This window comes from Pelobates fuscus, chromosome 4 (assembly GCF_036172605.1).
Source record: "Pelobates fuscus isolate aPelFus1 chromosome 4, aPelFus1.pri, whole genome shotgun sequence".
Classification (NCBI taxonomy): Eukaryota; Metazoa; Chordata; class Amphibia; order Anura; family Pelobatidae; genus Pelobates; species Pelobates fuscus.
In genome coordinates, this window is record NC_086320.1 from 301,585,328 (window position 1) to 301,612,802 (window position 27,475).

At 37.6% G+C, this 27,475-nt stretch overlaps 1 protein-coding gene across 1 annotated transcript in view; it reads right to left on the minus strand.

Annotated features, from left to right (window-relative positions):
• Positions 1 to 27,475, minus strand: part of CALCR (calcitonin receptor) — a 404,852-nt gene that overhangs the window by 212,723 nt on the left and 164,654 nt on the right. Inside the window, exon 2 of the mRNA XM_063452257.1 lies at positions 10,423 to 10,523. Coding sequence (XP_063308327.1) covers positions 10,423 to 10,503 — 81 coding nt within the window. The 5' untranslated portion in view covers positions 10,504 to 10,523. The remainder of the gene's footprint in view (positions 1 to 10,422; positions 10,524 to 27,475) is intronic.

A 27,475-nucleotide genomic window follows, 5' to 3' on the forward strand; every position in this document is an offset into this window, starting at 1 on the left:
GGAATTTCCCTGGTTTTCCATTTTCTAGCAATTAATATTTTAGCTGCTAGCAATATATGAATTATCAAAGCAGCGAATTGGTCAAAATTCTGAGACATATGTAGTTGTAACAGGAGAACATCTGGCTTCATATCAATATTAATTCCTATCAATGAGTCAATATTCATAGCTATCATAGACCAATACCTTTTTATTAGTCCGCATTCCCACCATATATGTAACATTCCTGCCTTGTGTGCCCCGCAGCGCCAACATTTGTCAGAGGCATCAGAATACATTTTAGCTAGTCTATCTGGCGTTAAATACCACCTATTCATGATTTATATTGAAGTTCCACTAGGTTCAAGCAATGTACGTTTTTTGTAATCAAATTTAATGCTTTCCTCCAGTCTTCATAACTTATGTTGTTATCTAACTCCTTTTCCCATTTTACTATTACCAAACAAATAATTTCTTCCGGGTCGTTTTCAATTAACTTAAAACACTTTGAGACTAATTTCTTAATAGTGGTATGATTTTTTAGTAGTTGTTCCAGTATTAGTTGTTTATCTGAATAGTTTTTGGGTAAATGCTCCTTAAGATACCCCTTTATTCTCATGTAGGTAAATATCTCTTTAGACTGCAACTTGTATTCATCTGTTAGAGCATTAAAATCTTTTATCTTACCATATTCTATTATGTTATTTATTTTATTAATCCCTGCCTTAATCCAGCTCTGAATATTAAGATCAATAATATTTTTTTGCAGCTGTCCAAAATCAATGCTAGTAAACAATTTATCTTGTAAATCTAGATCTTTTCTTAGTTTATTCCATATAGGTATTATATTATTTAGAATCAGACCCTTAGAAGTATGTCCCTGTCGGGGATTATCTCTAAAGTCTGTCTTCCAGAAAAGGGAGTAAATATCCTCCTTTATTTCATCATTAAGTAAGCTCTGTTCCATTTTAAACCAGATTTGTTCTTTAGCTAAATCGGATTGGGTTATTATTGCTTGTGCTATATTACATACTCTCCACGTTTGATTTAATTGTGGAATTCCCAGCCCACCCAATTTTATCTTTAACATTGAATGATTATGACTTAATCTTGGACGTTTTTGACCCCAGATAAATTTATTAATGATTGATTGTGCTAAGGATAACCAGCTTTCTGAACAATAAAGAGGTAGCATGCGGAAGAGATAGATACACTTTGGATATATATAAAATGTTATCATATTTATTCTTCCCCACCATGATACTTCAATTCCCTTCCAATTATTCAAGGTTTTTGCTGTGTCTTTCATTAGCCTTAGAAAATTTTGTTCCATCATGCTATTCGGTTCATTAGTAATTTCTATGCCCAAAACTTCCATGGTGTTTTTTTCACAATCAAATCCGAATTTGTCATATAGCTTTTGCTTAATACTTAACGTGAGATTGAATGAGAGTGCAGCAGACTTACTTAGGTTTAATTTATATCCTGAATAGAATGAGTATTCCCTTATAGATTCCATGACCTTTTCCATGGATTTCAAGGGATCCGTCAATGTGAGTACCACATCATCTGCATACATTGTAAGCTTTAATGATTCTTTCTCTAGTTCTACTCCTTTTATGGAGTCATTATCTCTAATTTTATGTGCTAAAGGTTCAAGGCTTATCAAATACAAAAGTGGGGACAGGGGACAGCCCTGTCTTGTTCCATTTGTCAACTGGAACCATTCTGAAAGGAAACCACTTCCCACTACCCTAGCAGTTGGAACTGTATATAAGGCCATAATAGCCCTAGTGATATTACCTTGAATTCCAAAACCAAGTAGGGCTTTCTCCAGAAAATCCCACCTTACCCTGTCAAAGGCGTAGTGGTGTGTTTAGTATTATTCTTATCAGTTTAATACCTTTCGCGTCTCCTATCAGTGGACGTGTATATGGCAGCGATTTTAGGAACCAAACACCTGGGACCCGAGCAAGGTCACCTCGTTCAACAGGCTACAACATTTGTCCCTGGAAAACTACCCTGGACATTATGTACAACTTATATGGAAATGGCAGCGATTTCTGTAACAGGGAGATGGAAGAAGATGCTTGGTCGGTCCTCCTACTTCACATTTGGGTCACTGTGCATGCAATCTAATGTGCCACCAGATAGGAGTGGTGTGTTTAGTATTATTCTTATCAGGTTAATACCTTTCGCGTCTCCTATCAGTGGACGTGTATATGGCAGCGATTTTAGGAACCGCACACCTGGGAGGCATGGCATAAGGATTTGAGTACAGTCTTCTCAGAAGAACAATGGAACCAAGCCTTCATAGCCCATAAAGGTAGATCCAGATGCGCATCCCACCTAGAGCTAATGCGCAAGATACAATATAGGTGGTACTTGGTACCGACTAGACTAGCGACCATATATCCCAACACCTCAAGACTTTGCTGTAGATGTTTAATAGAGTAGGGCACAATGCTCCACATCTGGTGGGCCTGCTCGGCCATCAGAGGATACTGGAAGGCAGTTGAGGGGGTGATACAAGGGGCACTGGTCACAAGAACCAACCTGAGACCAGAAAATGCCCTACTCTTCATCTCGATTGACCCATTCCCAAAAGCACATGCCGACCTAACATATCTTATTTTGATTGCTGCCAACTTATTAATAGCCAGAGGGTGGAAACAACAACAGCCACCGGAGAGATCTAGCCTTCTCCAACAGATCTCCCTAAACCTAGCATATGAAACAAAAACCTGCCAGCGGCTACATCCCCCACACCACATAGTGGAAGCCAGGAACATATGGGAGGCGTATCTGAGGAAGGAGGAGGAGGGGGTCGTGTTAGAACAATAACATATCACATATATATATATATATATATATATATATATACACGAAGGATGAATAGTACCACTCCTAAGACTTAACTGCTCTGACGCAGAGAGACAACGACTCCAAACACCATGGTACAACAGCCAACATTGAGGTATACCAAGCTGAGGTTAAACAATCTACAGGGCATAACGGAACAAACACCCACATTGTACATAGTTAAGTAGTTAAATAAGGGAATAGACCCGGTTACCGCACACAGGGGGCTAACTAAGAAGGAGACAAAGGGAGATGAGAGGCTTCCGACGTCTATTTCCCCCATTCTTCTTCCCCTACCGTAGCCTGTCCCCAGGTTTCCCCCTTCCCATACCCAGGACCAAACCCAGGTTTAGGAGAGAAAGACAACCCTGACATGGTACTAGACCGAAGGCACAAGGGCAGCGGAAAAACTCCCATGAGAATGAATAACCAGTTTGCTCTTGAATGTATAAGATGTGAATAAGATTGATGTACCTTAACCGCTTACCCTCCCTTTTTTCCTTTCTGTATCTCGAGCAAGTTCTCTGATAAAATAAAAATTTTCCGATTCAAGTTCTTGTGCCCCACAGTTCAAATTAACATTCAAATGACAATTCATGACAGATCACACAAGTGAATAGCCCTGCCAACGTCGTCTCAGAATTTATTTGTTATCTAAGAAGAAATAGAAATGCAAGAGCAGAATAGAGACTGTACCCCGTCCTCAGAGACCATGATACACACTGACACAGAGCAGAATAGGGACTGTTCCCCATACATAGGGTCACTATGTGCCTTTTTTTTGGTTTGGTTTTTGAAGCCACAGTGCAGCACCAGAGGGTCTAAAAAGTAGGCATGTACACATGCCTGAAAATTTTGGTATTGTTGCAGCCGCTGCTGTAGCAGCGGCCAGAAAAATTGATGTTTGTTTCACAGGCAGAAAGTGCCCTAAAACATGGCGGCTTGAACCCTAGTTGGTGGCGGATAAGTCACGCAAGTCAACCGGCATTCAGAGCTAAAATACAGCAGCGTGTGGACCATTTTTAGCCCAAGGCAGCTCATCTCATCAGGCCTTTTTTAATCGAATGTATCGCCCAGTGTCAGTCCCTTTGGGATCCATCCCTCATTCATCTTAATAAAGGTGAGGTAATCTAGACTTTTTTGACCTAGGCGACTTCTCTTCTCAGTGACAATACCTCATGCTGCACTGAAGGTCCTTTCTGACAGGACACTTGAAGCCGGGCAGGCCAGAAGTTCTATCGCAAATTGGGATAGCTCAGGCCACAGGTCAAGCCTGCACACCCAGTAGTCAAGGGGTTCATCGCTCCTCAGAGTGTCGATATCTGCAGTTAAGGCGAGGTAGTCTGCTGCCTGTCAGTCGAGTCGCTCTCTGACTGTGGATCCCGAAGGGCTGTGGCGATGCGTAGGACTTAAAAAGGTCCGCATGTCCTCCATCAACAACACGTCTTTAAAGCATCCTGTCCTTGCTGGCGTGGTCATGGGAGGAGAAGGATGACTTCCACCTCTCCCCCTGTTAGATTCCCGTTGTGCTGTGACATCACCCTTATACGCTGTGTAAAGCATACTTTTTAAATTATTTTGCAAATGCTGCATCCTTTCCGACTTGTTGTAATTCGGTAACATTTCCGCCACTTTCTGCATATACCGGGGGTCTAGTAGCGTGGACACCCAGTACAGGTCGTTCTCCTTCAGCCTTTTTATACGAGGGTCCCTCAACAGGCACGACAGCATGAAAGACCCCATTTGCACAAGGTTGGATGCCGAGCTACTCATTTCCCGTTCCTCCTGCTCACTGATGTCAATGAAGGTATGTTCTTCCCCCCAGCCACGTACAACACCACGGGTACCAGATAGGTGACAACGAGCACCCTGGGATGCCTGTTGTGGTTGGTCTTCCTCCTCCTCCTCCTCAAAGCCACATTTCTCCTCTGACTCCTCTTCCTCACAATCCTCTTCCAGCATTGCCGCAGGTCCAGCAAGCGATGCTGATAAGGCTGTTTCTGGTGGTGATGGTGACCACAACTCTTCCTCTTCCCCTTCACGCTCATCTATGGCCTGATCCAGCACTCTTCGCAGGGCACGCTCCAGGAAGAAAACAAATGGTATGATGTCGCTGATGGTGCCTTCGGTGCGACTGACTAGGTTTGTCACCTCCTCAAAAGGACGCATGAGCCTACAGGCATTGCACATGAGCGTCCAGTAACGTGGCAAAAAAATTCCCAGCTCCCCAGAGGCTGTCCTAGCACCCCGGTCATACAAATATTCATTAACGGCTTTTTCTTGTTGGAGCAGGCGGTCGAATATTAGGAGTGTTGAATTCCAATGTGTCGGGCTGTCGCAAATCAAGCGCCTCACTGGCATGTTGTTTCGACGCTGGATATCGGCAAAGTGAGCCATGGCCGTGTAGGAACGCCAGAAATGGCCACACACCTTCCTGGCCTGCTTCAGGACGTCCTGTAAGCCTGTGTACTTATGCACAAAGCATTGTACGATCAGATTACACACATGTGCCATGCACGGCACATGTATGAGAAAATAAATAGTGCGGCGCACTCAGACTACAAAATACAAAAAACAAAGAAGGCTACTAAAATGCATTTTAGTAGCCTTCTTTGTTTTTTGTATTTTGTAGTCTGAGTGCGCCGCACTATTTATTTTCTCATTCATGAAATTTTGGTCACAGCGGCAGCACCTTTCATGCAAAATTCAGGTCTCGGGAGTGCCCCCTATCCTTTCTCTGTTTGTATTATATTTGGAGTCCAGACCAGATTCCTTAGGGGTTAAGCACCCCGCCCAGCCCCCCCCCCAGCTTCAGAGTCTCCTTTAGAGGTGGCCACAGGTGTGAATATTAAGGAGGAGTTTATCACTAGTCAAGTCACTTTTATTATTTTTTCCAGTGAGCACAGTCATCTGCATTAGTGAGTATACTCATTTTCAGCACTAACACATTAATTATTTAGTTTTAACACTGTTTTTAATTGCTTTCATCACTTATGTTTGTATACTCACTATGCTCTTACTAGTATTTAACACTGTTTTATTTATAACACTATTGCTATTTATTTGTCTCCCACATTGTAGTGTAGGACCCACCAATAATGGGGTACTTTGAAAGTAGTGGTGGGCTTAACAACATATGGCCATATGGTGGAACCAAATCCCCATATTTATACTCAGTTAGGCATTTTAGTAGCCTTCTTTGTTTTTTGTATTTTGTAGTCTGAGTGCGCCGCACTATTTATTTTCTCATTCATGAAATTTTGATCACAGCGGCAGCACCTTTCATGCAAAATTCAGGTCTCGGGAGTGCCCCCTATCCTTTCTCTGTATGCACGGCACATATGTCAACTTGCCCAACTTCAATGCCGCTAACAAAATTTTTTCCGTTGTCACAAACCACTTTGCCGATATCCAGTTGCTGCGGAGTCAGTCACTGAACCACCTGTGCCCTGGCAGGCCCTGAAACGCACACGCATGAAGGAAACTGACTGCTATTATTTCACAGTCAAATTTCTATTTTTTTTAATGTACACTACTGTTACACCAGATATGAGTTGCACTGGTGTGACACTGTGCCCTGGCAGGCCCTGAAACGCACACGTGTGAAGGAAACTGACTGCTATTATTTCACAGTCCAAAAACTTTTTTTTGTTAAATGCAAGCTATTGTGACACCAGATATGAGTGGTGGCACTGGGCAAGTGGGCACAGTATACGCTGTGAGCCTGACACACACGCTGGCAGGCAGGCAACTGCAATTAGATTACACAGGAAAAAAAAAAGCAGACTTTTCCCTATTAATAGGGAAATTCGATTTCCCTATTAAATCAGCAGCAGCTACACTGTCCCTCCTCTCACTAAGAATGCAGCTTCCGAATGAATCTAAAATGGATGCTGTCCAGGAGGTGGGAGGGTCTGGGAGGGAAGGTCTGCTGCTGATTGGCTGGAATGTGCCTGCTGACTGTGAGGTACAGGGTCAAAGTTTACTCAATGATGACGAATAGGGGGCGGACTGAACATTGCATATGTTCGCCCGCCGTGGCGAACGCGAACAAGCTATGTTCGCCAGGAACTATTTGCCAGCGAACTATTCGGGACATCTCTACTGACAAACTAAAAGTCAGATCAAACTTGTAAGTTGCTCTGGCTAGGTACAGCAGTAACCTAACCACCAGTCTCACACAAGGATCAATTAAACTATTATTAAACAGGATATATCTGTCTCTAAATCAAAGTGTGTATGTGTGTGTGTCATTGTGCTAGTGGCAGTAACTTCACAGGCAAACAAGTCTATCTCACACTAGACAACCTTTCCTCCACTCAAAGTTGTTGTAAGTGGCACTTGCAGTAGCTAGGTAGGTACTGCTTTAACCTAAGCCTAACCAGTCTCACACTAGGATCAATGACACAGTTTATCCCCCACTCCCACATTGGTATAACAAGGGTAAAACCGCCTACTGGTCTTTCTCCTTCAATAGCTGAGACCAATGTCTCTGTCTCCTAGAAGAATCCTGCTTGGAAGTATATTTTTTTAACTTCGCCTTTTTCCCATTTACTGGCCTCTTCTCACTTGATCTGCGAATAGAATCAATACTCAGTGGCTGTCTCTTATCCATCAATCTTCTTTTTTTACAACTCCAGATTGGACCAGGAGATGCAGTCTTCAACATTGAGCAGAGCAGACCCCTTGTCCATTATAGCAAATTAAACTGCATATTTGACTTCTATTCAGAAAACAAAAACTGCATTTTTTTTCCGGTGACATGAATCCCAAAACATCTGAACATGTTTAGGCATCACGGTAGCCTTTTTCTTAGTGTTATGTTCACATGTCCTTTTGGAAATATGGGCTTTGGCCAAACAGCTGATCAGTCCAAATTCATTCAGCTCATGGTTAGTCCCAAACCGAATACACATGTCTATTGTTAATTGTAAATTATGAATTAATATAAAATGTTATATATGTGTATATAGTTGCTTTCCTATAGTTTTCCCAAATTAGAAAATTGTGAAAACCATTTGGGTTTCATCTCACTGTACTGCTTAAATGATATTTTCACCATCAATATGTCTCAAGCATGACTGAACAAACAGTGGTCCTGATGTGTATTGTTAAGAGAGACACAATATTATCCCTTCCCCTTGAGTATTTCTCAGAACAAGTCATGCGTAAATTTCAGTTTTTTTGTTTTTAAAACAAGCATATTCACTAGCTAAACACTTGGGAATTCAAACAAACAAAAAAAAAAAACATAGTTCTGTGTTGTGCAGAATGTTTAATAAAAAAGACATTAAAAATGTAATATTTCATAGTAGGAATACTCTATGCTGTATACTATGTTTGATATATACCGGTATTTTTGAAAATGGTTTTAAAAATACACATCCAAATATTCATAAAGAAATATAATAAAATATGTATATTCAAAAAGAAACAGTAAGATTTTTTTTTAGTGAAAATTAATGATGATTAATGAAAGGAACACTGTAGCATTAGGAATATATATCATATCCCTACAATCTTGATGTCCATATTGAATTCAGTCCCCCCTATTATGGCAGAATGTGATAGCACTATGCATGCATGCTTGATGTTAAGGTATGTTACAGTATGGAAGCCAGGAAATGACAGTCCTGGCTTTCATAACTAGAGTGCTTGGAGACAGGTGTGACTTGAAGCCGTGCTTCCAAACCTTCTTATTATTAAAATAAAGGCTTTTGGGGGGGCAAGACTGAAGGCATTAATATAACTTCAATAAGAAGAAGTTGTTATAGTGACTACAGTGTTCCATTAAGAATTTCAAATGTATGCAGTAACTACTCAGGATGTGCACTGTAGAGATAGTCACTATCCTAAACAAAGAGAAGTACTGACTCATCAGTCAACTTAAGGTCAATATTGCAGAGTTGAAAAAGCTAAGTAAAGGGTTTTTTTTTTTTTTGTTTTTTTTTTACAAAATCTGGTTTTAACAGAACACATTGCCCCTTTCTGTTAAAGGGATGCATAACAAAAAGTAAATATTACATGATTTATTGCAAGGAGAGATCCTGAAGCTGCAAGTAAAGGCAGAAATGGTATGAACTATACATGGGATAGAGTGGCAGCATATTATTTGCAGACATACACATCATAGTGCTTGGATCGGGGGACACTCTTACGCCAGACACACACAGTGCTGATAATAGAGCTGTTTGAGAAGCAGAAAGACCATATTTAGGTTACACTTAGATTGGGAATTTATTTTACAAATGACCTAACTTACACACATCCCCAGCTGCCCTAGATGACCCAATGGATGAGCCATCAATGTCTTGTATTAAAATTCCACATCTTCAAAAGCATAGATCAAAAAGAATGAAAACATATAATTTATAATAATATAAAATATAAATAATAATTATAATATTAACTATGTGTAAAAATGTAATAGGAACCAAATTTGTCAGTACTCTCCTGATGGTTATGTGTAAGAATCAGAGGGTATGATTTGGAAATGCAAATGACTAAAACGATAGCTTATTATAAGCATTATTAGATTAATTCACAAAACATTTGTTTTCTGGTCTTGTGGCAAATTTATGCTAAAATTTTATTTTCTTTATGTGCTATCTCTGTTGCTAAGCCAAAAAAATAATAATGACTGCTTCAAACTACTTTAACACCAGAACACTGTCAGGATTATAAAGATTCAACACGCAAAACAGTATCACACCCTAGAACTAAGGGTAACATCTTACAAGGCCTTAGAATGGCCGGAATGAGGTCAGGGACACAGAACGAGACACAGCGATAAGGAAAAGCCAAAATTCAAGGGTACCAGAAATCAGGGAAGTCAAAACGAAGCCAAAGTAAAAAAACAGAAAAACACACTTTTGGATAACCATATAAGGGAAACCATGGCAGGGAAATGAGCTAAGGGATAAGTGAGTTTAAATAATCCACTTGCAGATCAAATTGGCTGTACCTAGCCCTTGACCCCAAAACGTTCGTGTGCGTCTTTTGCGCGACGTTACCCGCACGTCCACATCGTCTTTACCGTGGATGCACGTCGGCTATATAATTGAGTGGGTCTGCAGCGGCCAGCGTGCACCGCCATGCCGCACAAGCCAGGCATCATGACAGAAGACCGTCGAGCGGGACTCCCCTCGTTCTTCGGAAGGTAATTATCTCTGTTTTTGCCACATGGATATGAAGGATAAGTGACAAAAACTGTGTATTTTACTATATTAAAAAATATATGGTATGTGTTCATGTATATCCTTACTTTGTTGTATAGTTTTGAGTACTAGTTGTGAAATAACAGATCTGACTTTTGTAGCTGTTGAAAAGTCAGATTTATGTGAATATTTGTTATATATATATATGACTAATGTGTGTATATATATATATATATATATATATATATATATATATATACATATATATAAAATAAAGAAAATGTATATATGTATATATATATTAAGCATAATCAAAGCATTGTTCAATGTGTCTACTAAAAACTGTATCTAGAATACAATTATGAATTTAAAAAAAGTAGATAAAAAATTACAATACCAGTTACCACTCAAGACAAGTACTTACAATCAGAAGAACAATTAACAAGAAACAACAGTGTCTCACTATTTTTTCCAATGTTGTATTTTTTGAAAATGAAGATTCCATTATCACTTTTTCGGGACATACTGTAATAAAAACACAAACAAACGTTAGTTAAAATACATTTTGTGTTCTTATTAGTGCATAAAATATATAGTAAAATACAATTTTAAATCCATAATGCTACTTTATTTGGTGCATAGCTACTCTTACATTTTCATAATGTAATGTGTGTAAATTAATAATAAACAATTTAAAAAAAAAAAATTTTTTTAATATTATAAGTTAATTATTTTTTATTGTTTTCCTAAATTAATGGATTTTTAAAAAAAAAATCATTATTGTCGACATTTCTAGTAAATATTGTATAACATATGAAATAGCAAAATGAAAAAAACAACATGCTTTTTTATTATACATTATAAAAAAACATGTAACTCAATTTTCAGGACAAGAAAACTACATAATTAATTATCAATGCTCTGGTGATTTGCAATTTTTCAGTTACATTAATTCAGTTTAGAGGAATTCGCACATATGCCATGCCCTTTGAAAATGGACCCACGGGCACTTTAGTTTTTGTGTGTTGATTATATTCTCACCAACGTACGTTCAAAACACATAAACTAAGTTTTTTAATTTTTTTTTTAAAACTTTTTATATATCATTAAATCCAATATGTGGCCTCCTTTGTATTTTGTGTTAATTAAATGTTAATTGTTTATTAAATGATCATGACATCATCTAACCATTTGCTTATTAAGTGTTCTTGCATAGCAAGACCACTTAATGTTATCTCACATATATATTATTATTAAGTGTTCTTGCATAGCAAGACCACTTAATGTTATCTCACATATATATTATTATTAAGTGTTCTTGCATAGCAAGACCACTTAATGTTATCTCACATATATATTATTATTAAGTGTTCTTGCATAGCAAGACCACTTAATGTTATCTCACATATATATTATTAAGTGTTCTTGCATAGCAAGACCACTTAATGTTATCTCACATATATATTATTATTATTAAGTGTTCTTGCATAGCAAGACCACTTAATGTTATCTCACATATATATTATTATTATTAAGTGTTCTTGCATAGCAAGACCACTTAATGTTATCTCACATATATATTATTATTATTATTCTTATTATTCTTATTATAGCCAAATTTGCCACCCTAACTCCTCCCACAGTTTTTACACTACATAGACAAAAATATACCAAAACGTGCAGATTGTTCCCGATCGGATTGCTATTACTTTGTGGAACGTTTCGCCGAATGGTTCACGGAATATCGTCGTTCTTGTGGCGAAATTTGTCCCATAGGAATGAATGGCAAAGCTAGAGTGGGAGCTGGCAAAAGCTGAAAAATCAGGACATGATTTCTAAACTGCCACCACTCCCTCATTTTCAGGCCCACCTACACAAATCTTATATCAAAACGTTCAGCTATCCCTGCTGCCACTAGAAATGTCCCTGGCTAAGCCATAGTCCTGATAGTTTTCACAATATGACCATTTGTTTGCAACTCACGCCTTCCATTGACATTCATTGAAACTCCACTCTGCAAAGCTCACATTTGAAGGGCAATTTCTAAACTGCGACTGTGCCTTCATTGTTAATATCTCAGAGACATACTATACATCAAAATGTAGGTCTGGGTCTTGTGATTCTCACAATATAAAGCTCTTCACTGTAGGAATTATAGTTTTTAAAATACGACCGTTTGAAGATGGCAACCGCCAAAATACTCTGACCTGTGCAAGGCTGCAGCAGCAAGTGATGTCATAAACAAAGCCTTTTACACCTGCTAATTTTTTATAACTGTATGTTTTAATGTAACTGTGAAGCACTTTGGGCAACAACATTGCAATTAAATGTGCTATATAAATAAATACTAACAGTTACTCTGCCCACTCTAGTTGTAGACTACTGATGGAGGCAAGAACACTTCACACAATTTCCCCAGAAATTGTAGCTTTTCTAGTTATTCTTATTATTCTTATTATAGCCAAATTTGCCACCCTAACTCCTCCCACAGTTTTTACACTACATAGACAAAAATATACCAAAACGTGCAGATTGTTCCCGATCGTGTTGCTATTACTTTGTGGAACGTTTCGCCGAATGGTTCACGGAATATCGTCGTTCTTGTGGCGAAATTTTTCCCATAGGAATGAATGGCAAAGCTAGAGTGGGAGCTGGCAAAAGCTGAAAAATCAGGACATGATTTCTAAACTGCCACCACTCCCTCATTTTCAGGCCCACCTACACAAATCTTATATCAAAACGTTCAGCTATCCCTGCTGCCACTAGAAATGCCCACGGCTAAGCCATAGTCCTGATAGTTTTCACAATATGACCATTTGTTTGCAACTCATGCCTTCCATTGACATTCATTGAAACTCCACTCTGCAAAGCTCACATTTGAAGGGCAATTTCTAAACTGCGACTGTGCCTTCATTGTTAATATCTCAGAGACATACTATACATCAAAATGTAGGTCTGGGTCTTGTGATTCTCACAATATAAAGCTCTTCGCTGTAGGATTTATAGTTTTTAAAATATGACCGTTTGAAGATGGCAACCGCAAAAATACTCGGACCTGTGCCAGGCTGCAGCAGCAAGTGATGTCATAGACAAAGCCTTTTACACCTGCTAATGTTTTTATAACTGGATGTTTTAATGTAACTGTGAAGCACTTTGGGCAACAACATTGCAATGAAATGTGCTATATAAATAAATACTAACAGTTACTCCGCCCACTCTAGTTATTAAGTGTTCTTGCATAGCAAGACCACTTAATGTTATCTCACATATATATTATTATTATTATTCTTATTATAGCCAAATTTGCCACCCTAACTCCTCCCACAGTTTTTACACTACATAGACAAAAATATACCAAAACGTGCAGATTGTTCCCGATCGGATTGCTATAACTTTGTGGAACGTTTCGCCAAATGGTTCACGGAATATCGTCGTTCTTGTGGCGAAATTTGTCCCATAGGAATGAATGGCAAAGCTAGAGTGGGAGCTGGCAAAAGCTGAAAAATAGGAACATGATTTCTAAACTGCCACCACTCCCTCATTTTCAGGCCCACCTACACAAATCTTATATCAAAACGTTCAGCTATCCCTGCTGCCACTAGAAATGTCCACAGCTAAGCCATAGTCCTGATAGTTTTCACTATATGACTATTTTTTATAACTGTATGTTTTAATGTAACTGTGAAGCACTTTGGGCAACAACATTGCAATTAAATGTGCTATATAAATAAATACTAACATTACTCCGCCCACTCTAGTTGTAGACTACTGATGGAGGCAAGAACACTTCACACAATTTCCCCAGAAATTGTAGCTTTTCTAGTTATTATTATTATTCTTATTATAGCCAAATTTGCCACCCTAACTCCTCCCACAGTTTTTACACTACATAGACAAAAATTTACCAAAACGTGCAGATTGTTCCCGATCGCGTTGCTATTACTTTGTGGAACATTTCGCTGAATGGTTCTCGGAATATCGTCGTTCTTGTGGCGAAATTTGTCCCATAGGAATGAATGGCAAAGCTAGAGTGGGAGCTGGCAAAAGCTGAAAAATCAGGACATGATTTCTAAACTGCCACTACTTCCTCATTTTCAAGTCCACCTACACAAATCTTATATCAAAACGTTCAGCTATCCCTGCTGCCACTAAAAATGTCCACGGCTAAGTCATAGTCCTGATTGTATTCGCAATATGACCATTTGTTTGCAACTCACGCAGTCCATTGACATTCATTGAAACGCCACTCTGCAAAGCTCACATTTGAAGGGCAATTTCTAAACTGCGACTGTGCCTTCCTTGTTAATATCTCAGAGACATAGTATACATCAAAATGTAGGTCTGGGTCTTGTGATTCTCACAATATAAAGCTCTTCACTGTAGGATTTATAGTTTTTAAAATACGACCGTTTGAAGATGGCAACCGCAAAAATACTCTGACCTGTGCAAGGCTGCAGCAGCAAGTGATGTCATAGACAAAGCCTTTTACACCTGCTAATTTTTTATAACTGTATGTTTTAATGTAACTGTGAAGCACTTTGGGCAACAACATTGCAATTAAATGTGCTATATAAATAAATACTAACATTACTCCGCCCACTCTAGTTGTAGACTACTGATGGAGGCAAGAACACTTCACACAATTTCCCCAGAAATTGTAGCTTTTCTAGTTATTATTATTATTCTTATTATAGCCAAATTTGCCACCCTAACTCCTCCCACAGTTTTTACACTACATAGACAAAAATTTACCAAAACGTGCAGATTGTTCCCGATCGGATTACTATTACTTTGTGGAACGTTTCGCCGAATGGTTCACGGAATATCGTCGTTCTTGTGGCGAAATTTGTCCCATAGGATTGAATGGCAAGTGTTCTTGCATAGCAAGACCACTTAATGTTATCTCACATATATATTATTATTAAGTGTTCTTGCATAGCAAGACCACTTAATGTTATCTCACATATATATTATTATTATTATTATTCTTATTATAGCCAAATTTGCCACCCTAACTCCTCCCACAGTTTTTACACTACATAGACAAAAATTTACCAAAACGTGCAGATTGTTCCCGATCGCGTTGCTATTACTTTGTGGAACATTTCGCTGAATGGTTCTCGGAATATCGTCGTTCTTGTGGCGAAATTTGTCCCATAGGAATGAATGGCAAAGCTAGAGTGGGAGCTGGCAAAAGCTGAAAAATCAGGACATGATTTCTAAACTGCCACTACTTCCTCATTTTCAAGTCCACCTACACAAATCTTATATCAAAACGTTCAGCTATCCCTGCTGCCACTAAAAATGTCCACGGCTAAGTCATAGTCCTGATTGTATTCGCAATATGACCATTTGTTTGCAACTCACGCAGTCCATTGACATTCATTGAAACGCCACTCTGCAAAGCTCACATTTGAAGGGCAATTTCTAAACTGCGACTGTGCCTTCCTTGTTAATATCTCAGAGACATAGTATACATCAAAATGTAGGTCTGGGTCTTGTGATTCTCACAATATAAAGCTCTTCACTGTAGGATTTATAGTTTTTAAAATACGACCGTTTGAAGATGGCAACCGCAAAAATACTCTGACCTGTGCAAGGCTGCAGCAGCAAGTGATGTCATAGACAAAGCCTTTTACACCTGCTAATTTTTTATAACTGTATGTTTTAATGTAACTGTGAAGCACTTTGGGCAACAACATTGCAATTAAATGTGCTATATAAATAAATACTAACATTACTCCGCCCACTCTAGTTGTAGACTACTGATGGAGGCAAGAACACTTCACACAATTTCCCCAGAAATTGTAGCTTTTCTAGTTATTATTATTATTCTTATTATAGCCAAATTTGCCACCCTAACTCCTCCCACAGTTTTTACACTACATAGACAAAAATTTACCAAAACGTGCAGATTGTTCCCGATCGGATTACTATTACTTTGTGGAACGTTTCGCCGAATGGTTCACGGAATATCGTCGTTCTTGTGGCGAAATTTGTCCCATAGGATTGAATGGCAAGTGTTCTTGCATAGCAAGACCACTTAATGTTATCTCACATATATATTATTATTAAGTGTTCTTGCATAGCAAGACCACTTAATGTTATCTCACATATATATTATTATTATTATTATTCTTATTATAGCCAAATTTGCCACCCTAACTCCTCCCACAGTTTTTACACTACATAGACAAAAATTTACCAAAACGTGCAGATTGTTCCCGATCGCGTTGCTATTACTTTGTGGAACATTTCGCTGAATGGTTCTCGGAATATCGTCGTTCTTGTGGCGAAATTTGTCCCATAGGAATGAATGGCAAAGCTAGAGTGGGAGCTGGCAAAAGCTGAAAAATCAGGACATGATTTCTAAACTGCCACTACTTCCTCATTTTCAAGTCCACCTACACAAATCTTATATCAAAACGTTCAGCTATCCCTGCTGCCACTAAAAATGTCCACGGCTAAGTCATAGTCCTGATTGTTTTCGCAATATGACCATTTGTTTGCAACTCACGCAGTCCATTGACATTCATTGAAACGCCACTCTGCAAAGCTCACATTTGAAGGGCAATTTCTAAACTGCGACTGTGCCTTCCTTGTTAATATCTCAGAGACATAGTATACATCAAAATGTAGGTCTGGGTCTTGTGATTCTCACAATATAAAGCTCTTCACTGTAGGATTTATAGTTTTTAAAATACGACCGTTTGAAGATGGCAACCGCAAAAATACTCTGACCTGTGCAAGGCTGCAGCAGCAAGTGATGTCATAGACAGGGCCATTTGCACCTGCTAATGTTTTTATAACTGTATGTTTTAATGTAACTGTGCAACAACGTTGCAAATAAATGTGCTATATAAATAAATAATAACAGTTACTCCGCCCACTCCAGTTGTATACTACTGGTGGAGGCAAGAACACTTCACAATTTCCCCAGAAATTGTAGCTTTTCTAGTTATTATTATTCTTATTATAGCCAAATTTGCCACCCTAACTCCTCCCACAGTTTTTACACTACATAGACAAAAATTTACCAAAACGTGCAGATTGTTCCCGATCGGATTGCTATTACTTTGTGAAACGTTTCGCTGAATGGTTCACGGAATATCGTCGTTCTTGTGGCGAAATTTGTCCCATAGGATTGAATGGCAAAGCTAGAGTGGGAGCTGGCAAAAGCTGAAAAATCAGGACATGATTTCTAAACTGCTACCACTCCCTAATTTTCAGGCCCACCTACACAAATCTTATATCAAAACGTTCAGCTATCCCTGCTGCCACTAAAAATGTCCACGGCTAAGCCATAGTCCTGATAGTTTTCGCAATATGACCATTTGTTTGCAACTCACGCAGTCCATTGACATGCATTGAAACTCCACTCTGCAAAGCTCACATTTGAAGGGCAATTTCTCAACTGCGACTGTGCCTTCATTGATAATATCTCAGAGACATACTATACATCAAAATGTAGGTCTTGGTCTTGTGATTCTCACAATATAAAGCTCTTCGCTGTAGGATTTATAGTTTTTAAAATACGACCGTTTGAAGATGGCAACCAACAAAATACTCTGACCTGTGCAAGGCTGCAGCAGCAAGTGATGTCATAGACAAAGCCTTTTGCATCTGCTAATGTTTTCATAACTGTATGTTTTAATGTAACTGTGAAGCACCTTGGGCAATAACGTTGCAATTAAATGTGCTATATAAATAAATAATAACAGTTACTCCGCCCACTCCAGTTGTAGAATACTGGTGGAAGCAAGAACACTTCACACAATTTCCCCAGAAATTGTAGCTTTTCTAGTTCTTATTATTCTTATTATAGCCAAATTTGCCACCCTAACTCCTCCCACAGTTTTTACACTACATAGACAAAAATATACCAAAACGTGCAGATTGTTCCCGATCGGATTGCTATTACTTTGTGGAACGTTTCGCCGAATGGTTCACGGAATATCGTCGTTCTTGTGGCGAAATTTGTCCCATAGGAATGAATGGCAAAGCTAGAGTGGGAGCTGGCAAAAGATGAAAAATCAGGACATGATTTCTAAACTGCCACCACTTGCTCATTTTCAGGCCCACCTACACAAATCTTATATCAAAACGTTCAGCTATCCCTGCTGCCACTAGAAATGTCCACGGCTAAGCCATAGTCCTGATAGTTTTCACAATATGACCATTTGTTTGCAACTCACGCCGTCCATTGACATTCATTGAAACTCCACTCTGCAAAGCTCACATTTGAAGGGCAATTTCTAAACTGCGACTGTGCCTTCATTGTTAATATCTCAGAGACATACTATACATCAAAATGTAGGTCTGGGTCTTGTGATTCTCACAATATAAAGCTCTTCACTGTAGGATTTATAGTTTTTAAAATACGACCGTTTGAAGATGGCAACCGCCAAAATACTCTGACCTGTGCAAGGCTGCAGCAGCAAGTGATGTCATAGACAAAACCTTTTACACCTGCTAATTTTTTATAACTGTATGTTTTAATGTAACTGTGAAGCACTTTGGGCAACAACATTGCAATTAAATGTGCTATATAAATAAATACTAACAGTTACTCCGCCCACTCTAGTTGTAGACTACTGATGGAGGCAAGAACACTTCACACAATTTCCCCAGAAATTGTAGCTTTTCTAGTTATTATTATTATTCTTATTATAGCCAAATTTGCCACCCTAACTCCTCCCACAGTTTTTACACTACATAGACAAAAATATACCAAAACGTGCAGATTGTTCCCAATCGGATTGCTATTACTTTGTGGAACGTTTCGCCGAATGGTTCTCGGAATATCGTCGTTCTTGTGGCGAAATTTGTCCCATAGGAATGAATGGCAAAGCTAGAGTGGGAGCTGGCAAAAGCTGAAGAATCAGGACATGATTTCTAACCTGCCACCACTCCCTCATTTTCAGGCCCACCTACACAAATCTTATATCAAAACGTTCAGCTATCCCTGCTGCCACTAGAAATGTCCACGGCTAAGCCATAGTCCTGATAGTTTTCACAATATGACCATTTGTTTGCAACTCACGCCGTCCATTGACATTCATTGAAACTCCACTCTGCAAAGCTCACATTTGAAGGGCAATTTCTAAACTGCGACTGTGCCTTCATTGTTAATATCTCAGAGACATACTATACATCAAAATGTAGGTCTGGGTCTTGTGATTCTCACAATATAAAGCTCTTCACTGTAGGATTTATAGTTTTTAAAATACGACCGTTTGAAGATGGCAACCGCAAAAATACTCTGACCTGTGCCAGGCTGCAGCAGCAAGTGATGTCATAGACAAAGCCTTTTACACCTGCTAATGTTTTTATAACTGTATGTTTTAATGTAACTGTGAAGCACTTTGGGCAACAACATTGCAATTAAATGTGCTATATAAATAAATAATAACAGTTACTCCGCCCACTCCAGTTGTAGACTACTGGTGGAGGCAAGAACACTTCACAATTTCCCCAGAAATTGTAGCTTTTCTAGTTATTATTATTATTCTTATTATAGCCAAATTTACCACCCTAACTCCTCCCACAGTTTTTACACTACATAGACCAAAATTTACCAAAACGTGCAGATTGTTCCCGATCGTGTTGCTATTACTTTGTGGAACGTTTCGCCGAATGGTTCACGGAATATCGTTGTTCTTGTGGTGAAATTTGTCCCATAGGAATGAATGGCAAAGCTAGAGTAGGAGCTGGCAAAAGCTGAAAAATCAGGACATGATTTCTAAACTGCCACCACTCCCTCATTTTCAGGCCCACCTACACAAATCTTATATCAAAACGTTCAGCTATCCCTGCTGCCACTAAAACAGTTACTCCGCCCACTCCAGTTGTAGACTACTGGTGGAGGCAAGAACACTTCACACAATTTCCCCAGAAATTGTAGCTTTTCTAGTTTAAATTGACATGCTATATAAACAGGTAAGGTCCTCATTACTGAAAACATTGAAAAAAACATATTTTATGGTGAAACACGTTAGTGTATTACCTTTGAATGGTTTTATATTTTATTTCTAATAAAACTAGTTATTCTGGATATTTCTGGTTTTATCCAGATGATTTTATTTAGAAGATCCTCCCATCAATTTTCTTAGTGGAGAACCTCATTTTTGCTCTTCACCTTTGAGTACCTCTCCTTTAATTGCTTTTATTCATTTTTAAACAGAGAACACTATTCTCAGTTTTATTTCTATTTTATAACCATTCACCGGTGGACCTCTACAACCTGTGAATCTGAGTGAGGATTCCTAAGCTAAACAATAGGGGCCTTATCTACACACATCTGCTATCAAAAGGTCATACACAGCCCTGAGAATTCCTCCAGTATAAGACCACAACTACGAGCATATCCATAGAGGGGGGATTGTACCGCCACGCGCCTACACTTGTAGCTGGTTACAAATTTGAAAAAAACTGACATTTACTAGGTGCTGCTTCTCTCCACCCTTGTATACTGCATACATTTACGACCAGAAAGAAGATACTCTGGTTTGAGATGTTTCAGCTGCCTACCAACCCTTAACAAGCACTAGAAATCTTATACACTGTATCACTATATCTCATACATGTTTACATGCCTCATTAATATATTCTGTATTACATTCTTCATTAATATATTCATTGTTCAGTGACCTGTGTGTACAGTTTATTAATAATTATTTACTACAATGATTTCAAGAAATAAATCTGGCATCGCTGTTAATAATTTAACATGGTTTAAGTAATCTGTTTATATTTAAAAACCAAAGTCCAATAAATAATTACAACATGCATTTCTTTAAATTGCAGGAAACAACAAAAATACAGGGTGCGCTAGGTGGAATGGGAGGTAATAAAAAGACAAGTCTCTGAAAATACACAAGGGGGTCTTGGGTAGGTCTTCTTAGGTTCTTGATGAGGTCCTCAGTGGTTGATATGAAAAACAAAATCAGACAAAAAGGAAGACCAATAGTGCACAACCGTTAAGGATAGTGTCACGGACAACACAGAAGAGAAAAATGCCAACTCACAATCAGTAGAGCTATGCCCAGCTCTAGGTAAAACAGCATACAGTGGTATTTGAAACTCCCCACATGTAGGATATAGCTGGACAATAGGTGATTCTTCAATACTTTGTACAACGACTCAAATGCGTGTCAGCATATAAAAAACATAAAGGAAAAAAGCGGACCAATGGTACAATAACGTATGACACCTGCAGCTACAGACAAACACTGAAGTCTTGAGAGTGCTAACTTACAATAAAAAGAGCTATAACCAGCTCTGAGTAAAACAGCATACAGTGGTATTTAAACTCCCCACATGTAGGATATCCTTCTGGTGATGTATGGAGTGCAGGATTTATGAAAGACAAAAGCACAAAAGAGGGCCCATAGTGTTCTCAGTGAATAAAATAGTGCAAAAGGTAAAAATGAAACGTTCTTACAATAAATAGAGCAGCCACACTGCTCTATGAACCAGGTGTGAGTGGAATAATCCCCACCTAAGGATTTCTTTGTAGTACTGGATCTTTAAAACAGTAGAAAACAGCCAGGATAAAAGTAGCAAAAAATAAATAAAAAAAGAAGGACTGACCATAAGAATATAGGTAGTCTAAAAATACTTTAATAATAACAAATTTGTAAAAACACAACGCGTTTCGCCCAAAATAGGCTTTTTCAAGTGTAAACAAATACTCCTGGCTGGTTACATTATATAGGCAACAGTAATGGCTTGAATTTGAAAATTGGCGCCATAATGATGTCATTAGCATGTGATCGCGATCACATGACATGTACACATATACAAAATAAACATACAAGATACAGAATGATTGTTTTACATAAATGAATACTTAAAAAGGTTACAAACCCTTGTATAGTGCTAGTAGACTGTTAAAAATTACCTTTTATTTGATAGAAAAAGAGAGAGCTATAAATGAATCCAAAGGTGAAAGGTTGCGAAAGCACGGCCGTGAGTGGGGTCAAATGTAAGAGGTGACCGAGGTGCAGTATGGGGAGTGAGGTTATGATCGCGTCCCACATAAAGGGCGTGATCTAAAAAAGGGGGCGGACCTCGCGGCCGAAATAGGGGAATATGGTGTGATCGTGGCAGCCATCTTAGTTGTGGGCAAAGTGAGGGAAAGTGTATTATATGAAATATAAGTGCTATTTGTAGCAATGTGGATGTGTATAATAGGTTATAGCATTTATATAATGAAGGTGAATGTTAAATAAACTTATAAACTTTAATAATTTTATATATACAATTGATGTTTAAATAAAATGTTATACAGAGCAGATATAAAGTTTAAAAAGGCTATTTGATGGTTGTTAAAATATATCCTAAGGTTATGTAACATTATAAGTGGAAAAAAATAGCAAAAGAGAACAGTAATTTATAATTAATATATATTAAAAAGTTATAGTTATTAATTAGGAACATTTATTTTAAAATTTATAAGAAATTAAAAAGGTCAAACTCTGCATTTAAACCGTTAGGGTTAAGTGTCTTGAGATTAAAAACCCATTCCATTTCGGATTTACCTAAAATATTCTTAATGTCCCCACCTCTCCATGGGATTGTACATATTTGGATAGGGGTGAATTTGAGGACACTTGAGTTTTTTTGGTGATGTGTTAGAAAGTGTTTTGAGACTGTATGGTTCTCAAAACCATTTTTGATATTGCGACAGTGTTCGGATATCCTGGTCTTTAGATTTCTGGATGTCATACCCACATACTGGAGGCCACAAGGGCACTCCAGTAGGTATATGACATTTTTTTGTACAGCATGAGATAAAGTGTTCTATATTGTAACTTTTATTTGCTATATTAGATTTAAATTTGGTAATTTTATTTGGCAAAAATAATTTTAGGTTTTTCGGGAATAATTTTATTAAGAACAGGGTCTTCTAATAAAATTTGCCAATTTTTTTTATATGTCTCTGTTTTTGTTATTATAGTCAAAGATGATGGGCAAAAGTGAGGTAGTATTTTGAGTTTCTTTATTTTTATTTTTATATTTTAAGAGGCTGCTTCTGTCATTGGATATTACTTTAGTGATAATAGTGTTAAGTTTATCTTCTGGGTAGTTTTTCTCTAAAAAATTGTTTTTTTTAAATGTTACTCTGTTCATTAAAATCATCATTGAGTGTGCAATTTCTTTTCAGTCTTAGAAATTGGCTTTTAGGGGCACTTTCAAGCCAAGGTGCGTGGTGGCAACTTTTGTGGTCAATAACTGTGTTAGTGCACACCTTTTTAAAAAAGGTTTTAGTGTTTAATTGTCCGTCTTTAATAAAAATATTTAGGTCTAAAAAATGTATTTCTTCCTTACTAAACTCTGAAGTTAAAACTATACCTCTGTCATTTTGATTTAGGTGTTTTAAAAACAGTTGTAGCGAGCTGTTTGTGCCATTCCAGATAAAAAAACAGGTCGGCAATATAGCGGAAATAGGAGACCAGGTTTGCCCTCCATTCATGGTCACCCCAAACTGCATCAGCTTCCCAATCTGCCATGAATAAGTTTGCATAGCTGGGGGCTATGTTGTCCGTGACACTACCGTGACACTATCCTTAACAGTTGTGCACTATTGGTCTCTCTTTTTGTCTAATTTTGTTTTTCATATCAACCACTGAGGACCTCATCAAGAACCTAAGAAGACCTACCCAAGACCCCCTTGTGTATTTTCAGAGACTTGTCTTTTTATTACCTCCCATTCCACCTAGCGCACCCTGTATTTTTGTTGTTTCCTGCTCACAGATTTATTGAAGGGTTTGAGGGTTGCCCTTCCCCTCGGGTGTGCAGCTCCTTTCACCTCTGTGATCAGTACTGTAGCGCTGTTCCACCCCTAATTCTATTTCTTTAAATTGCGTTCAAACAAAATAAATATAATGCAATAAATCATATCTTATATATAGAAATACAATCTTTAGTAGCACTGCTTTTTGTTAAAGAAAGACAATGCTATTTTGATATTCAATAAACGTTAAAAAAAAACAGCATGTTGATATTCTTTTAAAGCTAGTTAAAATACTGTGCTGATAAAAACTCTAAAATACAAGCCAGATAGTGAAAGAAGATAAAAGCTATGACAGAAGAGAAAGAAAGAGAACAAAAGACTATTGACCTACTCATTCTTGGCTCCCTGGGTAGCTTTAATCTCTAAACTATTCAGCTTTATCATTTCATAATTCTGGGGAGAGCTTTAAGATTTTTCGGTTCATATTCAGACTACAATAGAGAATGAGGTTAAGGGATGATCACGCTAACTATAAATGTTATCATTTTAGGATAATTTTAATTAAAATGCAAAAAATAACTGTAAGTGCTGCCAAGATTCACAAACTGTATTTAGCTAACAAAGTAAAATGAATATAAAATACTTTTTCTATTTGTGCTTGTGCAAACATCTTTTACCAACTCTATTCGTGTTTGCAGCTGTGGCCTCTAGCATCTATCTATACAAATCATAGTATCCCTTTAATCATATTGTAACAATTCTTCATAAGAACTCTGCATATATTGTTTTTTCTTTTTTAAATATAGTATCTTGCTTCATTAATTTTATATAATTTGACAAAGTTTTCAAACTCATTTTCTCCTAATTGCTGTTTGATCCTTTGGGCTTTGTAGGCAATGTTCGCTTGTACAACTTTCTGAAATATTAAAATGTTGTTGAAGGTTTGCAAAATGTTGTATTTTCTGCTAATTTAAAAAAAGTGAATTTTAGAGGTCTTCAATTTGCTTAGATTGAAAGGAATTGTACAACCATATACATCTTTCATTTTCTACAAAACAACTCTTATCTGTTTATTTTAAGCCTATATAAATATACATTTTTTATTTGTAACATATTATTTTCATTCAACTTTCCATCTTCTCTTTGCTCAGTGCAACATTGCCCCCTTCCCAAGACAGCACACCAATTCAACCTTACTGCATGTGGGTGGAAATGACCACCTAAAGAAGCAATGTAAGGGTACCTAGAGTCAATTAGCATGAATGGGTGACACAAAGGGAAGCCAGGATCCCTACCCATAATTTTCAAAATTAGAATCTACTCCACAATTAGACTCTGTCCACTCCATGTTCACAACCTTTGACTCAATCAGAAGTTTTACCTTTTTCAAAACCATAAGCTAATCAATACAGGAATTTGCAACAACACCTTCAGAGCTCTGACTATTCACATGATACTATTACCTAGATTTAGGGATTTATTTTGGGCTGAGCTGCAATTTGGCAAATTTTGGATACAGCAGATGTTGAGCCAAAATTCTGTTTTCTGAAATGCCATGGGCCAGAATGTTGGAGAAGCCTTGCACATCCTGAACATGCTCTTTGATTTGTGGTCTGAAAGGCCATTCCTGCCACCAAAAAAAAGAGGAATTGAATAGAGGAAATGCTTTTTTTTTTTTGGTGACCTCAAATAAGATGCTTAGTTTATCATGTTGGACAAGAGATCTGCACAATTACGTGGGCTGTATCTCCTGTACTGGCAGGGTTATTTGCTAAAGTGAGTGAATTCAAAGTTAATTTAAAATGTAAGGTCAGAATATCTGATATGAAAGCATTAGTGAATTGTTTCAGTTTGGCTATTCTGACTTTAAATTTGACATTAACTCTGGATTCACTTTAAAGTGCTTATTGTAAAAATATAAGAGTTCTTACTCACATTTGACAGAGCTTAATCCAGCTCTGGTGTGAATGGCTTGCAGCGGTATTATCCCCGCTTACTGGATATGCGGCAAGTGTCCTCTTCTATGTGTTAACAGGTAACCAAGTTGGAAATAAAAATGGAAACAATAATGGTGCAGTATGTTCCACACATGCGACAAAAGATATAAAATATAATAGATACACTCACATTCGATAGAGCTTCCGCTAGCTCTAGTTTGTTAGGCGTGCAGCGGTATAATCCCCGCTTGTAGGATATGGGATGAGTGATCTTGACACGAATATCAGTAGCTCGGAGAGAAGATAAAACAGCGATAGTGCTCTCAATAAAATCTTAAGTGATAAGATAAAATAATAAAATATTCTCACAATATATAGGGCAGACTAACTGCTCTATGTAACAGTGTAGGTGGTATAAACCCCACCTAGGATTCTTTGGAGTATGTTATCCAAGGAGTAAAAATAATAAAAGAAGTATACAATATAAAATATATATAAAAGCCAGGTAATAGTAAAAGATGATGGTTCCAACGTAAACATGACCAAAATCTTTTATTAACAGTATATAAAAAACAGTAAAAATATCCAAACGCGTTTCACCAATATAAGGCTTTATCAATGAATAGCAAACATTTCAACCTTGCTGGTTAGAGTTTATATAAGTATAGAAATAATTTAAAATTGGCGCCAAAATTGTACAATCAATAGTAAAACAGATAATATTTGTACATCCATAACAGCATTTAATGGTAAGAATTTAATAGATATAGCTTGTCTGATGCTTTTAGTATGGTTATATTACAAAAACGAACGTTATTAATTAAGATTTGACATATTTTCAGCCGGATCACGTGACGCGCGTCATAAGCGTGACGTCACTTCCGGCCGCACGGAATTGTGGGGCATGTAGTTGCAAGATGAACTACATGTGTGTGAAGCCCTGTATTGGGCTAAGAGAGAAAAGGAGTGGTTAGGAAACACTTGGGGAGGGACTTAGGAGGTAGAAATAATGGCGGCGGCCATCTTGGATGGGGAATGTACTATAATAAGTGGCCATATTACTGGTGGCATATATAAGCACCTTAAAAGATTTTAAAACAATAAAACTGCTAATGCATTTGGAATAAACATATAGTATAATAGTAAAAACAAAATAAGAATCTAGTAATGGTAATAAAATGGTGTAAAACAAATAAAATGATAAACTTAAATAAAATTGAATAAATCAAAGTCTGCATTTAAACCATTAGGGATAAGTGTTTTTAAATTAAAAACCCATTCCATTTCCCATTTACCTAAAATGTTTTTAATATTGCCTCATCTCCAAGGAATAATGCATTTTTTTATGCCTATACATTTTAAAAGACCAGGATCATTATTATGGATAGTAAAATGTTTGGACACAGTATGATTTTGGTATCCATTAGTGATATTTCGGCAATGTTCCCCTAATCGTGTTGTCCTTACAGTACAATAATCAAGTCAGAACATACCATCAGAACAAAAGATACACTTCTGAAGCACCATCACCTAACAAACAATTTGCACCAAAAGAATATTCTAACTACCCTAGACATCATATAACAGATGGAGGAGTAGGGATGCAAAACCAGAGATACACTTCTAAGGTGCAGATATAAAAATATATATGTATACAACCTTTCAGTTACGAAGTAGGCGATATCTATAAAAACAAATCGCACATAGTGTATTACATAATAAACATAGAGGACACGCAGGATGATAATGTGGAACTCACAAGATTGTAGTGATAATCAAGCCCATCATCCTCAGTCAGAAAG